The sequence below is a fragment of the Silurus aristotelis genome, assembly GCF_946808225.1.
Source record: "Silurus aristotelis genome assembly, chromosome: 5".
Lineage (NCBI taxonomy): Eukaryota > Metazoa > Chordata > Actinopteri > Siluriformes > Siluridae > Silurus > Silurus aristotelis.
The window spans coordinates 24,526,219-24,548,029 of NC_139578.1; the positions used below are offsets into that span (position 1 = coordinate 24,526,219).

Here is a 21,811-nt window from a genome sequence, read left to right on the forward strand (position 1 = left end):
ATGTTCTCTGCTACCAGAGAAAACAAACACAATATTTAGGTGATAACCGCACTATGCCTGTATTATTTTAAACTTTGCGGTAAGTGTTGTTGGCTAGCTCTCTTACCACCCATGTGCCAGTTTTAGCATCAAAGCTACCACAAATAGTCCTGGTATTAAAGTGTGATTAGATGGCGTCAAAGCAATGACACACCCCATAACAAGGCAGTCTAATGGTTTAATTGGGGTAATGCAGAAGAGAGAGGGCACAGAGATGGTGTGAACCATTGCTATTGTGGTCTTTCCTGTAGTGCCTGATATGCTTAAATAAATTGTGTATCTGATTTGCTTATTTAGCAGCTTCCCCAGGCTTTGTATAGTGTCTTGTTTTCTGTAGTCACAAGTGAAGATTTAAATAGCTGGTTATGGGTTAAGCTTTTCACAACACCATAAAGGAACTAGGCATAGAGCTAGGTCAGTCTTTGGTGGGCTGTAAAACCTGATGCAAGGAAAATAACCCCCATGACTGAAAGTTTGCTCTGAGTTTTAAACCTTCCTGTGGTGTGTGTTGGTCATTAGGAAAAGCGCTACAGAGCGTAGGGTTCACCCTAGGGGAGTGAAAAGTTATAGTTCCAATAAAAAGCAGTTGAGCCGCAATCACTGTTTTATTGAAGGTGATCCTCCAAACAAGGAAAGGTCTTCAGAACATTGTAGGATATACCACACAGACTGCTGACCTGAAAGGTGCTTAAATAATGAAAGCAGCTTTTCAGTTGTCTTTTTTTTTCTCTCTTCTTAGACTTTAATAGGCTGGCAGCTAATTTGTAAGATTGTGTAATACAGGAAGTAGATTCAACTAAAACTGAAAGAAAAAAAGTGCACATTGATCATTTCAACTGCTAGTTTGAAATGTTTGTAGATCTCCCCCTTAGGTATAGATGATTCAGTAAGCCAGACTCCCTGAACAAGCAGATTGTATGTCTGGGCTATACGTTTTTTTTATGGGCAAATGTACATTCTGTTTATACTCACTTCTGGGATATAGTTTTTAGTTTGTATAGTTTTTACAGTTTTCTTGTACAGTACTGTATAATCAAGTATACAGTAGGTTTACTGGTCGGCGCTATATAGGGTTTTGTGTCTTGTCTTGTGTCGTCTGTCTAAACAACAACAAACAAAACAACATAGAGCTACAACACATGTTACATAAAGTGCATCGAGTGCAACCTGGTGCAAACAGTGCAGACAGACTTGCACTGTTTGCACCAGGTTGCACTCGATGCACTTTATGTAACTTGTGTTGTAGCTCTATGTTGTTTTGTTTGTTGTTGTTTAGTGTAGCACCAGGGTTCTGGAGAAACGTTGTCTCGTTTTTACTGTGTACTGTGTACCACTGTGTATAGTAGAAATGACAATAAAAGCCTCTTGACTTGACAAAAATGTACAAGTATATTTATCAACTCCTGTTGAGTTTTACTATGTTCAATGCTGTAACTATAGTTCATGCTGTTTGTTCTGAATTTTAATACCTGTTTAAAAACAAAAGTCAGGTGCTGTGTGTCTGGTGGTAGAATGTTTTTTACTTGGAAGAGAACTGGCAGGGATTGCAGCCAAACACAGAAAGAGCTATATATGAATAGGAAACCATATTAAATGTTAATAGCAAACAGGCAAATACCAACAGATTAAATGAGACAACCAAAACCAACAAAAAGACACTACAATCAAAATAAAGCTTTAAACTATACTACATGTTCCGAATGGGAAATAAATTAAACATTTTGAGAGTAAATGAACACACTAAACAAATGCCACAGCTTTTGCAAGAACAAACTAACAATCACTTGTTGACATTTTGTCGATGGTGCAAATATATTGTGCTATATGAAAAAACTATATCAGGTGAGATAAGGACTATGGCAACACAAACATTTTCTTCACTTCACTTTTGTCACTGGCTCAACATAAATTTGAACATCGTGTCAGCTACCACTTTTTAGCTTTTTCTATAAAATGTGCAAAATACGAGAGTCACTTAGGCTCATTCTCTCACTCTCCGTCTTCCTGCTTTCATGATAAGTTTATTAGAAAAGTGCAAAAGAATAAGACATGTTTTAAAAAGGAAAAGAAAAGGAATTAAGTATTGTTATCTCACTGGCTTATGCCAGTAATTCCTTCATCAGCTGTAAGAGATGAGTTTAACCTGATCAACATTCCTGCTTTATCTACTGTCTCACAGTTCATCACCTCCTATGAGTACAGCCGATGTGACAAGTGGCATCTGTCGTATGATCGATGCCTCACTATCTTAAAGGTCAAAGGTCAGGGAGGGGCTGCTGCTTCATTTCCTTAAAGGATAGCCTGTAAATATTTACTCTCACCCAAACGTCGCCAGACATCCATAAATCCAACCAGAGTACAGGAAGGACACAGAGGAGAAAACGGGAAGAATTTGGGGAATGTTTAGCCGAAACGGAAATGTTGCAAACATGTTGTGTCTCCTGCATCACTGCCAACCTTCATGCACTCTCTCCCTCTCTCCTGTCTCCCTACCTTCGTTATTCACTTTCTCCTTGTACAGGGGAAACTGAACCACATCCACTCTACATGCACCACAGGAACCTTTTTACCACAGGAATATTTCAGAAACCCAGGAAGCTTTGTAGCAATTCAGAAGATTCAACAATAATTCAGGAATGTTGTCAAAAGAACTACAGGAATACAAACAGAATCAGTTGACGCTTCAGATTAGGCACATCTCTATGGGTAGAACATTCTGTGCTGATCGTCATTGATTTAATAGATAGATCCAACCTTTACATTTTTTATCAAAGATTCATCCTTGTTGGTTAGGATAGTTTGAAATCTCTTAGGTCCTCAAAGAGCTCTCTGAGATCTCTTATTCAGAGCTCTCTTATGCAGAGCTGTAGGTCATGCTTACCTTTGAACAATCACTGAACAGTACACCTTAACCATGATGGATCTGTAATGAATGGAAATTTGGTGGAACCCAAATGAGAATTGGTTTGACCCTCTCAAAGTTTCTTCCTCATACATCTCAGGGAGTTTTTCCTTGCCACATCACCAATGGCTCGCTTATTAGGAATAAATTTATAAGGAAATAAAGATACACATTCAAATTTATAACCTCTTTATCTATCTAAAGATTCTTTGAGACAATGTCCATTGTTGAATATAAATAAAACTGAATTGAAATATTAATACAGCAATGCTTAGTGCAAATCTGACAGCCTGTTCAAACACTGAGATTTTGACCTCTCAAGTGTTTTGATAAACTAGACTGCTATAGCTTTTTTGTCTTACACACTGATTATTGCCAGTAATCGATACAACAGGAGGGTTACCTCCAGTGTCGATCCCGTCTCTGAGGCATTACACAATGTGTAATTACCGGTTATATCATTTTCCCAGTATGAAGGAGTTCCTTTCTTTATCTCTCCTGTGTCAAATAAAAGAGCACAGTGAAGGTCTTTCCATACTAGAATTTCAGGGAAACCCACAACTTTTTTTTTCCCTTCCTCAACCCATTTAACCCAATTTTTTTTCGTCATTCCCTCTTTTCCCCCCACTTTCCACTACTGTGTCACTGTCTCTCAGTTTAAATCCTACCTGCTCTGCAAATGTCTCTTTCTTTCATCTATGTTATTCAGTGAAACATTAAAAGCTGGTCACCTCTACTGCAGTGCAGTTGTAGCCATGATCTCATATATATTCCAGTGAGGATGTGTACAGTCTTTTTTGGCATTGATGTATGAGCCTGAGAGGATCCAGCCTGGGCCTCCGGATCTGGAGAACAATCTGGAATATCATTTATTCAGAGAGCTTGATCTTCTCAAACACTACATATTCAGCATATCATAAAAATGAATGAATTTACCTGCAAGCCATCCTGCTCTTAACAATCTGTTTGTTAAATGACAACTTGTATAGGATTTTTTTTTTGTTTAATTAATTTTTTTCAGCATAAAATTCAAATGTTTCCAAGAATAAAATATATGTTAATATATGTATTTTATATATGAGCTTAGTTTGTGAGTTCACCATGTCTCTGAACCATACACAGCCTTATATGAACATTTTAGATAAAAGTAGTAGATCTCTTAGCCACAGCACCTGACTGTTATCGTATTTTATTGCTTTATTTACTCACATTTGTTCTTATAAAAAGTGGCTTCTGGTATTTAAGTTTTTGAGAATATTAAGATAACGATGAAGATTTCCACACTAAGATCCCACTTGTGTCTATTTGTGACAACAATATAGCTAGTGTATAAATTGTTAACTTCCTAGCTAGCTGTGTGCTAACATTACTTACAGTTCAACACAGTATAGCTGTAGAATAGCAGTAAACAATGTCAAGAAAACAAGAGAAAATTCAAAATTATACATAGTGTGATGTGAATATCTAATATGAATATGAAATTATGAACACCATCGTAATAAATCGAATCTTTAAAAAAAAAAAAAAAAAACATTGATCAAACACTGAGACAAAATAAAGTTAGAAACAGTATTTAATATAAATATTATTTAATATTAATTGAAACCACAAATTTAACATCTGTTCTTTGGTTACATTCATTTGCAACTGACTTTTAGGCAGCATTTTATCACACTGTACACATCCTCTGTTCTGTATGTTTAAATAGAAATGCCACATTCAAATTTAATATCATGTAAAAAAAAAAAAAAAAAAAAGGTTAGTCATAAAGAGTCATAAAACTATCTTGACTTTGGAATCTCATGTGATTACCATCTTTCTGATATATTAGACAGCATCCATTTTTTCCACACTACAAATGATACATTTTCCAAGAATCTCTGTTTGTACTGATGTGCACTTTTTGCTCATGTACTTGATGAACACCGAAGGCAATCAGCTACACAAACAGCACTAAATGTGTTTTTCTTGTGGATTATTCATACCTTTAGGCTACTTAGAGGAATGACCATTAAGCACTTTACACTAAAACGTTTTTCCTTTGCTAATCGTCCTATATAGCTGCCCTCGTACGTGAGTTTCTGTGACCAGACAACACGTTCGCTTGTTTGCAGTGCTGTTTGGCTCATGCATGGCAGATGCCTCTGGTTCTCCAGAGACCTGTGCAGGCCCAGGCTCAAAGCTTCGATTCATATTTTAATCGGAGCGGATCAAACCGAAGATTTAACAGTCTTTTCGCTGTTGTTTGCACAGGAGGAAAGCCAGATGGAGTTCTGTAATGGGGCCTCCTGAGGGTGTTTGGCACACATTGTTGTTTAATGTCGATCCTTAGTTTGGGATCTATTTTAGCACTATATTGTAATAATTGTGGACCTTGGAAGCCGAGCCCAGATTAGATCACAGGCAAGGCCTCCTCTGCATGACTGTTTTACTTCGACACATGCACTGTGAATTCCACAGCTTGCCACAGAGTTGTAAAGTGTGTTAATTAATAGCTGCAGAATCGAGGAGCAAGAGTTTAAAACTGTGTAATCTTGTAAAGTAACTGTTACTTTGAGTCATAAATAGCTTGAACAGTGCTTGTGTGTGTTTGAGTGTGTGTCACTATAAATTGACACATTCGGTGGCTCAGTGTGTGTATATGTATGTTTCACTATAATCGTTAATCTGAGGCATTTGTGTGGGGATCAGCAGGTGGGGCGAAAGAGACAAATGAGATTTTGTTAAACAGTTCTTTGGAACCTCATTTACACTTTCTCTCTCTGTAGCACTTACTTCATCACTTCATCTTTCACCCCATTATTTTATATAATTGTGAGCCGTAGTTTGGGGACCCCTACTCTAAATTTTATACTTAATTGTTTCTTATCATCCTAAATTAAAGTCAGTTTGGGTTTAAAATATTAATAATAAAAAAAGTATTATGCTGATGATGACTTTTATTATTATTATGTTTTCACATCTTTCTTTCTCTTTAACAGCCCCACAGCAGCCCTCTCGACTCAGTTTCTGTCTCGTAAAGAGGAGATTTACTGTACGGGTGCCGTGTAAGGCAGCTTTTCCACAGGCTCTTGTTATACATGCTCTAATTTCTTTACTGGGGACGACCCAGGGGTCACAGTGGACAAGGGCACGAGAGCACAGTAGCAGCACACACTCACTTTTCTCCTGTTCCGCACACACACACACACACACACACACACACACACACACACACACACACACACACACACACACACACACACACACACACATACACAAACACACACACACACACACACACACACTGTGTGTCTCGCCTTTTGTTCTTTACTGCACTTTCACTTAAATACTTTACAGGCTTTATTGCACTAAATATGCCTTTTAGGTTTATAGCCTTTGCTTTGCTATTTTATAACTGTTTGTTGTACTCTCTCTCTCTCTCTCTCTCTCTCTCTCTCTCTCTCTCTCTCTCTCTCTCTCTCTCTCTCTCTCTCTCTCTCTCTCTCTCTCTCACTCGCTTTGTCTTCCTCATTGTCTTTGCCATTTGCAAAAGACATTCTAAAACAGGCAGTATATAATATTACATGTATTATTAAAATACAGTACATTTTGCAAACCAAACATTTATGAAATGTATGAATTTTTGAGTAAAATTCTAGAGGTCAATGTGTATTTGTGAACTAAGAAATATTAAGACTTTTATTTGGAAAATCTGCTCTAACTTGAAACAGGCTGACCTTCATTATTTTAATAAAACACCTGAGATATATTTACAGTGTATATTCACTGTATATTATCTGTGAGACAGAATCATGTTTGCCAAAATAAACTGTGGTAAGTGATTAAATAGTAAATTACACATATTTATTTACACATTCTTTACATTAAAAAAAAGAAAAAAAGCAATAATGCACAGTATATTAACAATAAGCAACAACATTATGAAAAGCAATATTTCTTTTTACATAAATACTTTTCAAAACAAGCAAAATACTGGCCAAATTTAGTAGGTAATATTATCATGTCATGTCTCTCGTTCTTCCACACTGTCTATCCTTCTCTCTCTGTCTCTGTCCCTTTCAAGTGCTTTAATGTGTCAGTGAATGGTGATGGAGTAAGAGGCCACACTCTTTCTCTGTCTATCAGTGACTGTTTTGAGAGCCTCTAACCCCCGACTCCCCCTTTTAACCTCTGACTCCCCCCTCACTCTGTGTCATAGACTCCTATCATTCAAAGTAAATAAGGGTCATCTGCTGAACCTTAAACCTGCTGCCATTACTCTTTCTTTATTCCTCCATTCTTTCTTTCACTCCATCACTAAAAGAGACAGATATGCTTATAACACACACACACACACACATGCACACACATGCACACACACACACGCACACACATGCATGCACACACATGCACACTATCTGCTATCTCCTTTCTCCTATGGAAAACTTGAGATGTTTTATATACACAATGTGTATGTATATATTTACATTTACAATATTTTAGACGACATCCTTATCCAGAGAGATATACAAAAGTGCTTTGAGTCTCTATCATTGAATAAATCAACACTGGCTCACTCAGTTACAGACTTATGATACCATCAGCTCTGTTGAGAGAAATTACAAAATTTCTTTTTTGTATAAACTGATGTGTCTGAGCATGAATATTTTAATGAAGGTCTCAAAGGCCTGGATATGTAGCTGTGTGTTTCCAGTGTAGCTGTGTAACTAAATGAGGATTGAGTAAGTAAAGTTTATTAAGTAACTAAAGTTTATTAGATACAACTCTTAAGAACAGCTTTGGTATGACTTTCTGTGTCTCAGTTATAGTTTTAAATAGATTACTGAGAACTCTTTAAATAGTTGTTTATAGACCATTTTAGACCTATTTGATTAGTAGAGAGAAACATGTCAAAATTCTGAATTGAGAGACTCCTCCGGTGTATTCCTTAAAACAATACCTTTTGTTGTGTAGCTGCTCTGGTCCTATCATTAACATTTAGATTCTTTGGTTTCTGTTTTACATTTACAGGTTGTTAACACTCGTTCATTTACACTGACGGGTGTCTGAAGTGCTTTCTATTCAAATAAACACACACTCGAACCATGCCCCGGTCATGTGTTAAACACACTCCAGACACGCTCACTGTTTTACAGCCTCTATAGTCCTGATTGTTCCATAGCAGGAGCTGCTGGCTTTTGTCTGTCTGTGAAAAAAGTCTTGCTTTTTCCTATACTCTCTTTAAACCCTTATTTAAGGGTGTAGCGTATGGGCGTCAGAATTTAATGAACTTGACAGAAGACAATTCAGATCATACAAAAGGCACATGGAGGATGTAATGAAGCACTTTAACTGGAGCTCTATGAATGTGCTGAGACACAGCAGCGCCGTGGGTTTATTGCGCTGACTTCTCCATTGACGATGTAATGGAAAGAACAATTATCATTTTTATTTGATGGATTAATGGTGTTATTGGCCATGTAGTTTCCATCTAACAAACTAATCTTAAAGCACGCAGTGTTTAGTCTTCCTCAACAAGTAGAACTCTCTCTGATTGGAACACTACACATGTCATAACAAGGTTTTTTTTTCTCAAGGTTCCATTTAGACTGGTAGTTTCATGATAAGTTTATGTGGTATCTGTTTTTGTTCTGCTTCCTTTTATTGCCAGCGCCTGCCGCGCGAAGCGGTACTGAGTGTACTTCTGCCAACCCCCCTCGCAGAAAATGTGACATAGCGTGATGTTTATTCCTTCTTCCAGCATAAAAGTAAGGATGTGGAAGAGTGTGGAGAATTTCAGAGAGGCCAAGTGCTGTGGTTAAACTCTCTATTTAGCCTTCATCCACAGTCTGATGCTCTCAGTCTAGTTTTTAGTCACATTTCATCCTTAGTACTCCAGATGGGGTTTTTGTACATTCACAAGAATATGCTTTTCAACAACGTCGGCATCACGCTTTAGAAAATAAATGTCTACTATTGCAAAATTTCTACAAGTGGCACAACAAGATGAAAAATGGTTTCTTGTTGGTAGTTAAAGCTATTAATTCATTACACTTTATTTGTGTAGAACTTCAAAAGTGTGGGATATCAGATGGCTGACTTTTACAAAAAAATTAGAGAAAAAATGGTGGTAAAATAAGATTTGTTTATCAATTAGATCTCAATTGATGTTTAAGTAATCTATTAGGATTATTTTATATATGCAGAGTTAAGTTCTTTGAAAGGAACCTTGATGTGATTTGGAGTAGTTTGATTGAGTGGATGAAAACACACAAAAGCGAGTGGCACAGGCTAAGAAAGTTGATCTCTGTCTGGTTTTAAACACGCTCTATCATGGTTTAATTGCAGTGAAAAATCACCTGACACTGAATTGACCCAACTGCATTTTTGTAGATGTGAGCCGCTAAATTGGGAGTTGCAATTTGAGCCAGAAGGCACAGCTGCAAAACAAACAGAGAAAATAAACAGCGGACGTAACATACAATAAATTTTCAAATACTTGTTTAAATGATCATCCAATAATCTATGATTTGTGTTTTATTTATTTATTTATTTATTATTATTTTTTAAATATAGGTCTGAAAGCACACAATATCACTCAGCTACCATAAATGGTTTAAATTATATATCGTTAGTGTCTGTTATGTGCATCCTACATTCATTTGCTGTCACATACAAAGTGTGTTCCTAGAGAGGAAACTCTTCCCAGACTTTGAAATCTAAATCAAACACAAAAGTTAGCTGCAAAAATCCAACTAATCAGGACAATCAGAAAGCTCCTCTTTCAAAACTAGCATTTAGCTGCTCTAGCTCTAATGCAAGAGATTGTGCTTTGACAACAATCTAAAGGTTTTAAGTTTTAAACTTATTGAACAAACCTTTACCTTAGTGTTCTTTGATAGTTCCTGACCTGTAGTATATGGTCATTACTCTGATTTCACTTTGCTAGCTGTCATTAGCTTTATAGTACATTTTTCCAAACTCTATGAAGCACAAAGTACAGGAATTGTGATATAAGTGGCGTTCCATAATGGTCGTATTTAACTGACTTACTCACTGCTTTTTGAATGGCAACATTCTTCTCATTAACACTGAAAATGTGAGGGCAGTCGAGGAACACGGCATTAGGATAAGAAACAGGAGTGTGTGATTATGCAGGTGTCAGCAGCAGGACTCGCCTGCCTGCCTGCCTGCCTGCCTGCCTGCCTGCCTTTCTGCATGCGTTCTCACAAGGGGGGGGACGTGTGAAGTTGTGTTTCTGGATCCAATTTGCTTGCTTCCTTCACTTTCAACTCCTCTCACTGTGGGTTTCGGCTGCATTTGCAGAAGTCCAGGGTCTCTTGTGATTAGTCCTGTCTGGCCAGCATGACTGTCTGTGAGCAGAGGTGGAGAGAATTATTCCTGACTATATGGGAAAAAGAAAAAAAAAACAGGGCAAGAAGCATATCATTCTGATCTGGTATGAATGTGGATCCATGAAGATGTGCCAAATATAGACTTCCCATGAAGAGATAGACCAGATAAAGTATAGACCCTACTGGGAAGTATGCACATAGCTTTCAAGGAAAGTTCAGCTTTTACTTCCGAGGAAGTGCACACTTGATGAGGCGTTTGACACATAAAGGGCCCATTAACACACTTTACTTTTTCTTTCTTTTTTTCTTTCTTTCTTCCAAGGGGAATGTTCTGTCACTGGTCAGTCTTCTGCTCTAAACCAGGTCTGAGTTTCTGGAAGGAAATCCGAGATTGATGCTTATTACTGCAGCATTATGTGACACACGCAGCTGCTGTGCAGTGATTCAGATTGTAATTAGCACCAGAACTATTCTTAAAGATTCATCTGGGACCTGGTTCCTGTGTCATTACTGCAGATTCGTCTGGCCAGGAGTTCCTGCCTCGATTTAAGCATGAAAGAGGAGGAAACATGGACTTAACAATAAGAAATGGTCTTCGGATGTGTTTCTGTCACTGTGCACTGCAAACAGTCTTCTGCTATTAACCGTACACAGAAATTCAGAGCTGTTGTATATTCAGCACAATTGATATCCTTTCCAAATGAAAAATGCTGTTTTTCCTTTCTGTGCTTTCTGGAACTTACAACTATAATTGCTGTAGATGTATTACATGTATGTATATTCAACCTTTGCCCCAAAACTTTTTCACTCTCACACTTTTTTCCACTGCACATCAGTTAAATTTTGCTTTAAGGAGACATATATTCGTGTTTCATTTTTTTCCTGAGTTGTACTTTTCTGGCGGGATTTTTTATACGGTAATCTATCATCCTCCTTCCTGCTTTTCATTCGTTTATATCTCTGTCTTTCCCATCCCACCCTGTCTCCATCTGCACACACTTTTTTCATTATCTGTCTTTTCCTTTGGCCTCATATCTGACTGTCTTTCTGTCACTCAAGCCCTTTTTTCCCATCTGCCCTCTTTTGCCTTGTTACTCCATTACGCCCCTATTCAACCATCTCTGTCCTTCTTTCTGTCTTCCCCTGTCCATTTGACTCTGTGTCTGTGTCCATTTATATCACTCTTTTTGTCATGGCGTGTATCCACTGCTCACTGCCATCCTTTATCATTTTTATTCCACCCGGTCATTAACACTCTATACATGTTATACAATAGACAGTTTTCTCCTTTATACATTATATGCAGTGTTAAAGCAAAAAAAAAGAACAAATTAGATGTGTGAGATCTATATAGATTCAGAAAAAGTCTGTCTTTTGGACAGGAAGTGCATGTAGAAAGAGTATTAAAGTAAAAAAAAAAAAACTTGATGTGGGAACGTAAAATTCTGAATTGCCGCACAAAGTTCATGTGGTTGCTTTCTTTTATTTTTACACTAACTGGACCAACCAAAGCTTCCGCTCTTTGTCTCCAGTTGAACAAAGTCTAGTTATTCCCATTTGTATTTACAAAACATGTATTTGATTGTGGCTTGCATTAACACATGTAAACAGTTTTACAAAGAGGCACCAAATTCTTGGTCATTTATCCACTACTTTCCAGTAAATAAACAAAGATCTAGTCAATGCAGTGATCTGCAAAAACCTCAGGCAATCTGAAGACTAATTTAGCTGTAGAAACCAGAATTTGAAGAAAATCTGTTCCAGCTCTCACAGATTCACAAAGACCTCATGGTGTTTCAAAGAACCATGTTTAGAGTTGGCACATTTAGGTGCAAAAGTTATATTAATCTTATACATTTATTCGCAGAAGCCTTAGACACATGCTCATGCTCATTTTCTTGACACAGCTTTCAGTTTATTAAAATGGCCTGTGTGCAGATCACACCTTTAAGGTTGGCATGAGCCGGAGGTGTTTTTTTAATAGTGTGCAGACCATCACCTGGAAAAAGATACAAAAATTTTGAAATAGAAAATTAACACTGAGGAAGTAGATTATTTTTGTCCTCTTTGGTGTCAAATGTAATGCAGATGATAAATGAGACTGAAATAAAAAAAACTTTAACATGACAGCATTTATAATAAACTAGTCTAGCATATTGGCAGTATTATACTGCCTGACTTTGCTATTGGTTTAATTGAATAACTTCACACTAATTATTCATCAGCTTATAACATAGCACTTGATCTGGCACATTCTTTTTTATTTTGAGATCATGACATCATTATATAAGTGTAGGAATGGGTTATTTCTTCTTAATTTAAATTTTAATTGAATTTTAATTAATGAAAGAGTCCCATTGTATTCTCTATGCCCTCTTGTAAAACATCTGTTGGCCATCTTACATGACATTAGTGTTTGACCTGACAGTATGTAAAATATTCTGCAGTCTCCCATATTTGGCATTAATGTGTCTCAAAACAGAGTTTTGTGTCATAACAACCAAAAGGCATTGCTTATTGACCACTCTTTCTCTTTCTCTCTCTTTTTCTTTATCTCTTTGCAGCATGCCCACCAGGGACATACAAGCCTGAGGCAGTTCCAGGGGGTGTGGGGACATGCTTGCCATGTCCAGACCCTCAGCACACCTCCAGGCCTGGCAGCACTTCTCTGTCTGATTGTGTGTGTAATAAGGGATACCTACTGCACAATCACACTTGCCAAGGTACACAACTCATGATGATGTTAATGATGATGATGATGCTAAAGATGATGATGATTATAATGAGAATGACACTTTATTAATGATGACAGCAAATGATAACATAGCATCTTCATAACATATAAGTATTGCACAGATATTTTATAAACCAATAACTAATAAAATAATTTAAAAAGTAAACACAAATTTAACAAAACCTGTGAAATGACAAATTCTCTTATTATTTACTTATTGTTGTTTGTTTGTTTGTTGTTTTCTTGTTAATTTGTAGCTTGCAAAATCACATACATGAAGTACTGATCTCTAATTTCTGAACCTATGCCTTATAAAAAAGAAAGAAAAACTATTGTGAAAAACTGTTCCAGTAAAACTGCACTTATTCATGATATCCACAAAATGACAATATTTCCATTGAAAGTCACCTGTCTGGCTTTCTCTTTTTCTCTCTGTAGCGGTGGTGTGTGCACTTCTCTCTCCTCCAGAAAATGGCTTCTTCATCCAGAACATGTGTAATAACCAGTATAACTCAGCGTGCGGTGTGCGTTGTCTACCAGGATTTGAGCTGCAAGGGAGCAACATCAGATTGTGCCAAGCAGATGGCACCTGGTCTGGAGAGCCACCTATCTGTACAGGTGAGACTAAAAACTCTAAATTAAAAGTACATTCACATAGTGCATGGGATTTCAATACAATACCCAGATAGGGTTCCATTATTCCCTTGTTCTTTTCGGATTTACTGAGTAAATATTGTCTATAAATTAGTCTTCAATATTAAGACATGTCAAGTAGTTACAGAAGAACATTAGTCCTTCATTGGGAGATTTAAAGTCCTGACGATGCCACAGCCAAGAGAGGACAATGTCAGTGTTCTGTGGTGCAAAGGATGGCATCTCTCCCTCTAGTAAATCTTGAGCATCTCTGAACTCATGCAAGTGGAAGAGGGCAGATCGAGTTTCCCTTCCTTATATTTCTGCATAATTACACACTTACAAAAAGTTTATTGAACCATGAGCTAATCTGTACCTTCCCTAATAGATAGCTGGTGAATGTATGAAATATTAACACTAAGAGTGCTACACTTAACATGATATTAATACAAATAAGGGAATATACTAACATATACTAATAACATACTGGCAAACAGTATTTGAAAATAGAAAATAAATTGTGAAACTGTGGCTAACACAATAAACTAAATCTTAGTTACACAATAATAACCAGCCCAGTTTTATATCATTTTGTGATATAGTCACGAAATGTAATCTATCGATTCGTGTTCACAGGCACGAATTTCCCTCTTTTTCCGTGTCACTGAGGACGACTTTCTGTATAATGTATTTCAATAGAAAGTATTTTTAGTCATCTGCGAAAGTTTTCTTTCTTTCACCGGATACCACAGACTCTGTATTGTTTTTGTTTTTGTTATTGACTTCATGCACCGTTACTCAACATTTAAGTTGGAGTTTTTATCATTGTTTTTATATTCGGTAAGCTATTATGCTATTATAAACCACCGTCAGTGGTTCCTTCCAGTGAAAATACAGTAAATATATTCTCCTGGTTAATTAAGCAGACTGCGTTAATTAAAGACACACACATTTATAATAGAATAACCCTAACCTTTACCCTAACCCTAACCTTAACAATATATATATATGCCTTATTCTCTGATAAAAGCGGGGAAAAAAGATTACCTTTGGAATTTCTGTCAGCATTACCCATGATCCTCTGTCTTTGTTTCTATAAAGACAGAGCCAGACGGAGTGAAATTTGTGAAATTTGTCTCCATGAACATGAAACAATAGATTAAAGTTCATGACTATATCACGAAATGCTGTGAGACTGTTAAAATAACAGTCCTGAGCATCAAGTCTGAAGCTCCCCCGGTTGCAGGGTTGTATAGGCATGTTTGAGCATGCAACTCAACATGAATACACATGAATATTGAATACATGAATACTTTTCAATATTAGTAAGTCAGTAAATAAACTCAACACACACACACACACACACACACACACACACACACACAGTATATATTGTTTTCAATTAATGGCATCTTCTGAGTACCATAATGTCTTTGTTATTGATAGATAATGTAACATTTTAATGCAGCATTTAATCCACTTTGAGGAAAGAAAAGAAAGAAATATGAAAGAAAGCAGGCAATTCATTTATTTATCTTTAGCAACCACTTCATCCTGGTCAGGGTTTTGATGGCTCTAAGTCCTGGGAACACCAGGCTTGAGGCAGGAATACCACCACTTTGGAACACAAGTTTTTCACAAAGCTTTATACACATATTTAGTAAAGCACACCAAAAGGACAATAAAGACTAGCCAGTCCACATAGACGCATTTGTTTTGGAGGTTGGAAAAACTATTGAACTAGGAGGGAACTAAATAAACATCGACACAGGCAGTCCCATGAGCTCAGGATTGAACTAGGAACCCCAAGCCGTAAGGTGGCAACACTAAAGCTGAAAACAGAGCAGCACACACATAATATTTATAATGAATGTAATTACATATGAGCAACAACAATTTTCCGTTCACTGGATCTCAGAGGCCTAAAATTGTTCCAACATGACAAGTGAGCACCATTAACACCTGAAGGTTAGTATGGAAGAACTTAAGGGACAACCACAGAGCTCCAACTGAACTTTTGGGATGAATTGGAACACAGTCTGCACTCCAGGTCTCCTTATCCTACATCAGTGCTTGACCTCAATAAAACTCTTGTAGCTGAATGAGTACAAATCCCTACAGCATTGCTCCAAAATCTAGCAAAAAGCCTTCTGGAGAAGGGGACGTCATAGAATGGAATGTTCATCCATCACATATGGGTGTAAGGGTCAGGGTCAGGGTCAGGGTCATGGTCAGGGTCACGTTTGGCCTTATGGTATATCTCAGAACATTGCACATGTTTGTGTAAAACAATTTTACTTTGATTCTTAGAGACTCGGTTTCTGGTAGACCACTATTCTCAGTATAAACAGAAATTACAGGTCTCTAAACCACAGCCGCAGATTCTTACTAACTTTGCTCTCACTTGCTCACTTCCTGTCTTCACTTGAATGTGTTTTTGTTTTGTCTCGTGATTCATTCCTGCTACTCACATCTTCTGCTCTTTATATATTTTTTTTTTTTTTTATGTTTCACATTAATCTACATATACTTCACATACGCTTGCCCTCATTCTAAATACAAAATATCTCAAAATAGCAAGAGAATCATGATATATTTCAATTTTGGCACACTAATACCTCACACGTTATTGATGTGTGTGTTCTATGCAGTGCGTTCCTGTCCAGCTCTGTCTGCTCCACAGCATGGGCAGCTGAACTGCACCAACGGTGACTCCCTTTCTCAGTTTGAGTGTTCAGTGCGCTGTCAGAAAGGCTATAGACTGGAGGGCAAGGCCAAACTTACCTGCCTGCCAAATTTACAATGGAGCAGCTCTCCTCCTCGGTGTGTTGGTAAGCTAACAAGTGTGTGTGTGTGTGTGTGTGTGTGTGTGTGTGTGTGTGTGTGTGTGTGTGTGTGTGTGTGTGTGTGTTTGTAGGTGTGTGCACAGAAACCCATGCTAATTTAAAGCTCAAAAATGCTCAGACTTGTATGTTTTTTATTTTTTTTAAGGCTAGGTTTGTGTTTTTTAAAATCAAACAAAATGTGATGTGGGTGAACTCAGGGCTGCCGAAGACAGGTTAGGCTGTTGCATTTAAGGAATGAAAGAGGAAGGGTGTGATTCAGTAGAGAGAGGAAACCTGCACTGCAGTGGCTATCCTCTATCAAGATAAATTGTTTCCCTGCACCATTCAGTAATAACTGCAACTGCTTTACCACACCAAACTCAAGTGCTTATTCAGAAGATCATGATGCAGGCGTTTCCAGCAGGTCATTGTTGCTAGCCTAGTGTAGGTTTCAAGAATTAAATGCATGCTGGGAGACATGGTGAGGTACAAGTAACCAGCTGAGTGTCTGATGATTGGATGATTATAAAGATTTGGATGTAAAACATTGGTATATACCAAGAAAACTAGAACTAGGCCTTGTTAGATATGGGAAAAATATGCTTTGGTGGATAGTTTTTACTTTAATGCAACATACTAACCAGTCAGACAATGATATAATGTCCATCCTCAGTGTTGACAGTTATATTGTTTTTGCTGTTACCTTGGAATTTTGTGGGAGACAAACTAAAAACACGAACGAAAAAGCTTTTGAATATGGAAAAACACTGTTAGTAAACTAGGCACCTAGCCTTGACGCTGTCTCTGTTTCTCTCCGCACTCAGCAATCTCACCTCAGATGTGTGCTTTAGCATGTGCTGTAGATTAGCTTCAACCACAAGACAAACTTTTCAGAGCTTCTATGGCCAGAGCTTGTCTGCAACACTTTGGCTTCCCTGTGCTCTGCCTCCCATGACTCACTGCGCTCCGTTTAAACTCCAGACATCTGCTGAGCCAGCCAGCCAAACCTCACTAGCTGCTGTTTATCGCTTTCCATTTCTCCATCTCTCTCACTTCACTCCATCACACTGCTGCTGCAGTAAGTAGACATACATGTCACACTAGTGGCTAAATTTGTGGTCAGTGCTATTTGCTATTTTATAGAGGCACATGCTCAATGTAACCAAAGGACAAGGGGAGCGCCAGAGAATATGGATGATCAGTTTGTGTTTCAGTGGTATCGTGTCCAGTCTCACTTAATGTCTGCTAAATCCATAGCCAAGCCTGTACAGCGGGCTCCAAAGAGAGATGTTGTTCAGGGTGAGGGCTTCTTGCTGGCGGTGTGTGTGTGTGTGTGTGTGTGTGTGTGTGTGTGTGTGTGTGTGTGTGTGTGTGTGTGTGTGAGTGTGTTGTGGCTTTTCATTTTTTCCCACTGTGTCCAAGAATTCCAAAACCCCATGTTTCTGTAATGGTGATGTGGGGAAACTCTCTCTCTCTCTCTCTCTCTCTCTCTCTCTCTCTCTCTCTCTCTCTCTCTCTCTCTCTCTCTCTCTCTCTCTCTCTCTCTCTCTCTCTGTGTCTGCTCCTTTCAAACTAACATTATGGAAACTATGTCTCCACATTTTAAGAGCATTTTCACACCCTAAATATGTTTTTTAATATATATATATATATATATATATATATATATATATATATATATATATATATATATATATATATATATATATGTATATATATATATATATATATATATATATATATATATATATATATATATCTTTTTTCAAAATAGTATCTAACAGCATTTACTTTTATTTGACTAACTTTCGAAAGGCTTCCATAACTTAGGTTATGATTACATTTCAAAAGAAAAAATTGACCCCTGATTTGTAACTCTGATGGTGCCTGTCCTCTTCTCGATGCTCCATTGTTCCCTTTGAATGTTGTCCCTTTTTCAGAGGTGCGTTGTTCTCCCATTGTAACCCCGGAGCAAGTCCGTCTGTCACCTCCCGCCTGTGGTAAAAGAGCAATGCGGAGTGGAGCCGTGTGTAGATTTTCTTGTCACCAAGGTTATCGTCTTCTCGGAAATCCAGAGGTGCGCTGCCTGCCAACTGGAGACTGGAGTAACAATATGCATAAAATCACCTGTGCAGGTACCAGAACTACATATGTGTGTATGAGTGTGTAGGTGTGTGTGAGTGTGTGTATAAGGGGAGAGAGAAAGAGACCGGTACCAGAACTACATATGTGTGTATGAGTGTGTAGGTGTGTGTGAGTGTGTGTATAAGGGGAGAGAGAAAGAGACCGGTAGTCTGTAAAATTTTAAATCACATGGGTGCAGATGGGATGTCTGCTTCAGCAGGTTGTCTGTTTTTCCTGCAATGACACCCAGCTGAACTTTCCGTGTAATGCCCACCAGGCTTAGTGGAAACTCCTCAAACACCATGCGTGCAAAAACTAAAGGATTCCAGCCTGGTCCAGCGTGCAGGCTTTAGCACGTCCTGACTGAGCCCAGGCAGAATGTAAAAAGAATTGATGTCTTCTGCTTTCTATCACTAAGATGCCCTTTCCATCTGCACATTTATTCAACTAGACAAGAGGAAGAAAGAAAAATGCTTATATGAACCACTCTTTCTCCTTGTGTGTGTGGGTGAGTTGGGGGGACTGACAACCAAACAGATGCTCTTATGATGTGTGTTGCACCCCAAAATATTGCTTAAAGAAGACTCACCATACCACATGTGTAGCATGTGTGTTTATCCAAGACAAAAATGTTTCCCTCCACTAAGAAAAGAACAGAAAACCTCTTTCTTTAAAACTTACTTAGAATTTAAGTTTAAAAAAAATCAGCTGTTGGGAAATCAGTATTTATTTACATGATATGGACAAATTCATGAACACCTGCTGTTAGAATAAGCTCCACTCTTCTGTAAAGATGTTGCACTAGATTTTGGAGTGTGCTTGTGGATATATTTATACTCATTCAGCCACAGGGGTATTAGTAAAGTCATATACTGATGTAGGTGAGGAGGCCTGGGGTGCAGTCAGCTTTCCAATTCATTCCAAAGGTGTTCAATAGGATTGATGACAGAGCTCTATGGCAGGCCACTCAAGAGCTTCCACTTTAATCCATGTAAACTACATTTTCATGGAGCTTTTACAGGGGCATTGTCATGCTGGAACAGGTTTGGTTCAAGTGAAGGGAAATTGAATGCTACCACATCCAAAAACATTCTATACAATTGTGTGCCTCCAACGTTGTGGTAGAAGTTGGGGGGAAAAAAACTGCATATGGCTGGAAAAGTGTCCCAATACTTTTCTCCATGTAGTGTCCTAAGAATTGTGTCAAAATTGTGTTTTTTTGCAGAATTTGTAAATTAAACTTTATAATGCATGTTTGTGTAATTCTATATTGAATGTGTATTTCAGTAGAACTCTTTCTGTAGTCACTGTAGATCTATTTTTCAGATGAAAGGATTCATGATCATTAATCTTGATCTTTACCAACATATTACATGTAATCACTGCCTCAGTTTTTAGCCGATGCAATATTTTTAATCCATTATATTTTAAGTCCTTTACATTTCAAGGCAAGTTGTATTCTGCATACAAATATGTCTGTGACAAATAATAAATCTTGAATCATTAACTCCTAACTTGTGTTTTTTCTTAATGGTATTGTTGTGTTTCTGTTTTGTTATGATTTTCATAGATGCAGAGCCTCCATGGATTCAGTGTCCTGAGAATATTGTCACACAGACCAACAAGCATCAGGGCTCCTCTAATGTGACTCTGAGTGCACCAGTACTGAGAGATAACTCCGGAAATGAGGTAGGTTTTAATTGATTTATCTTTTCTCATTTTGTCTTTTGAGCTTAGGTTTCTCCTCAGATAAACAGATAACAATAAGAACAACCTGGAACTTCATCTAAAGCTTGTCAATAGTGTAGTCAAACCAGCACTTTTTTGCAATTGTTTGCAATGCACTTCCTCGCATTGCAAACCTTGACAAAATATCAATAAGCGTTTCAAGCGTTCATTGTAATTGGATGAAATGGATAAGGTTTGTATTGGCTGAACGGTTCCTTCTTTTTACACAGTTTGAATTATCATGGAAAGTTTTGCTGTGAACAATTATATTTTTGGAGACCTACATCTGACCTGGTTCATGGCACAGACTCAGATTTCCTCATTAAAACAGTGGTAATCCGTGCAGTCTCCTCCAGCTGCTCGTTTGTGTGCTCTCTAATTGAGCTCAAGACATGACGTAAAACTGTCCACTTTTGGGTTTAGTAAATCCAGTCGTGACAGTTTGAACCATACTGTAATTGTTATTTTTTGCTCTACAAAGTAGAGTCTACAAAGTCTGAAGAATCCTGAATGACTAGCCTTAACAGATGATTACTGCCAATCCTTCTGGCTTTGCTCCTTTAAAGTTTTTAGTTAGAGCTCATAGGCAAGCTCTCAGACATTCTTGAACCCAACATCTCAAATGCCCCATTATAGTGTTGCTCAGTGACATTATCAACACTGAAACATCTTAAATCCTTCACAAGGATGTCACTATCCATTAGCAAAAATATCTTATCAGAAATGACAGAACCAAAATAACTATAAACTGTTAACAGATCACTCAACCCTTACACAAAATAAAATGAAAAACTATTTATATTTATGAAGTTCAGAACTACACTGTACATACAAAGTCTCAGAAGGTCAAGAGTTCAAATCCTGATATTCCAGCTTCAGTTTCACTATCAGGACAATTGCCTGTCAGATCATTTGGTATAACTGGAAGCAACCTGTTATTTTTATCAGAGTTACTGATAAAAACAAAAAGCATGTCCAGTAGTGTTTTATAATTCTATTATATTCCACAGCAATGTGCAAATGGTTACACTTTTAAAAGACACATCATACTTTTGAACCTTTTATGGTTTATGATTGTAATTGCTTACTTTCACTTGAAGTTTATTGCAAAGAATAAATACAAATAATCATTACTTTCAGAATTAAGGCAGTGCCATGATATAAAATCATATATTAATTTATTGATGTACTTTGGCTCATTTCTCAGGTTATTGTTCAGGTCACGCCTATTCTAAGCCCTGCCCAGCCTTTTCCAATTGGCACAGAAGTCATCACGTACACAGCTACCGATCCTGCTGGGAACAAGGCCAACTGCTCCTTCACTGTCACTGTTATTGGTGTGTCCTGCTTTCCGACTCATCTATAATGAACTGTACTGACCAGAGGCCAGTAATTTGAAAAATGTATTGTTTTCACTTCTCAGTGAAATTCACTATTTTTCCATGATTCTTGAGGAACCCCAATGCATGCACTTGACTCAACTCTTTTT

General features: G+C 37.6%; 1 protein-coding gene across 6 annotated transcripts in view; it reads left to right on the forward strand.

The window, feature by feature from the left end:
* Positions 1-21,811, forward strand: part of svep1 (sushi, von Willebrand factor type A, EGF and pentraxin domain containing 1) — a 91,513-nt gene that overhangs the window by 24,879 nt on the left and 44,823 nt on the right. For 5 of the 6 annotated variants that reach the window (XM_083541396.1, XM_083541397.1, XM_083541399.1 and 2 more), the window contains exons 4-9: positions 12,843-13,001; positions 13,451-13,630; positions 16,297-16,476; positions 18,411-18,605; positions 20,165-20,283; positions 21,530-21,659. In XM_083541396.1, the coding sequence (XP_083397522.1) occupies positions 12,843-13,001; positions 13,451-13,630; positions 16,297-16,476; positions 18,411-18,605; positions 20,165-20,283; positions 21,530-21,659 (963 nt within the window). Of the gene's footprint in view, positions 1-12,842; positions 13,002-13,450; positions 13,631-16,296; positions 16,477-18,410; positions 18,606-20,164; positions 20,284-21,529; positions 21,660-21,680; positions 21,708-21,811 lie in introns of those variants that run through there. The other variant, XM_083541401.1, reaches the window with a different exon arrangement.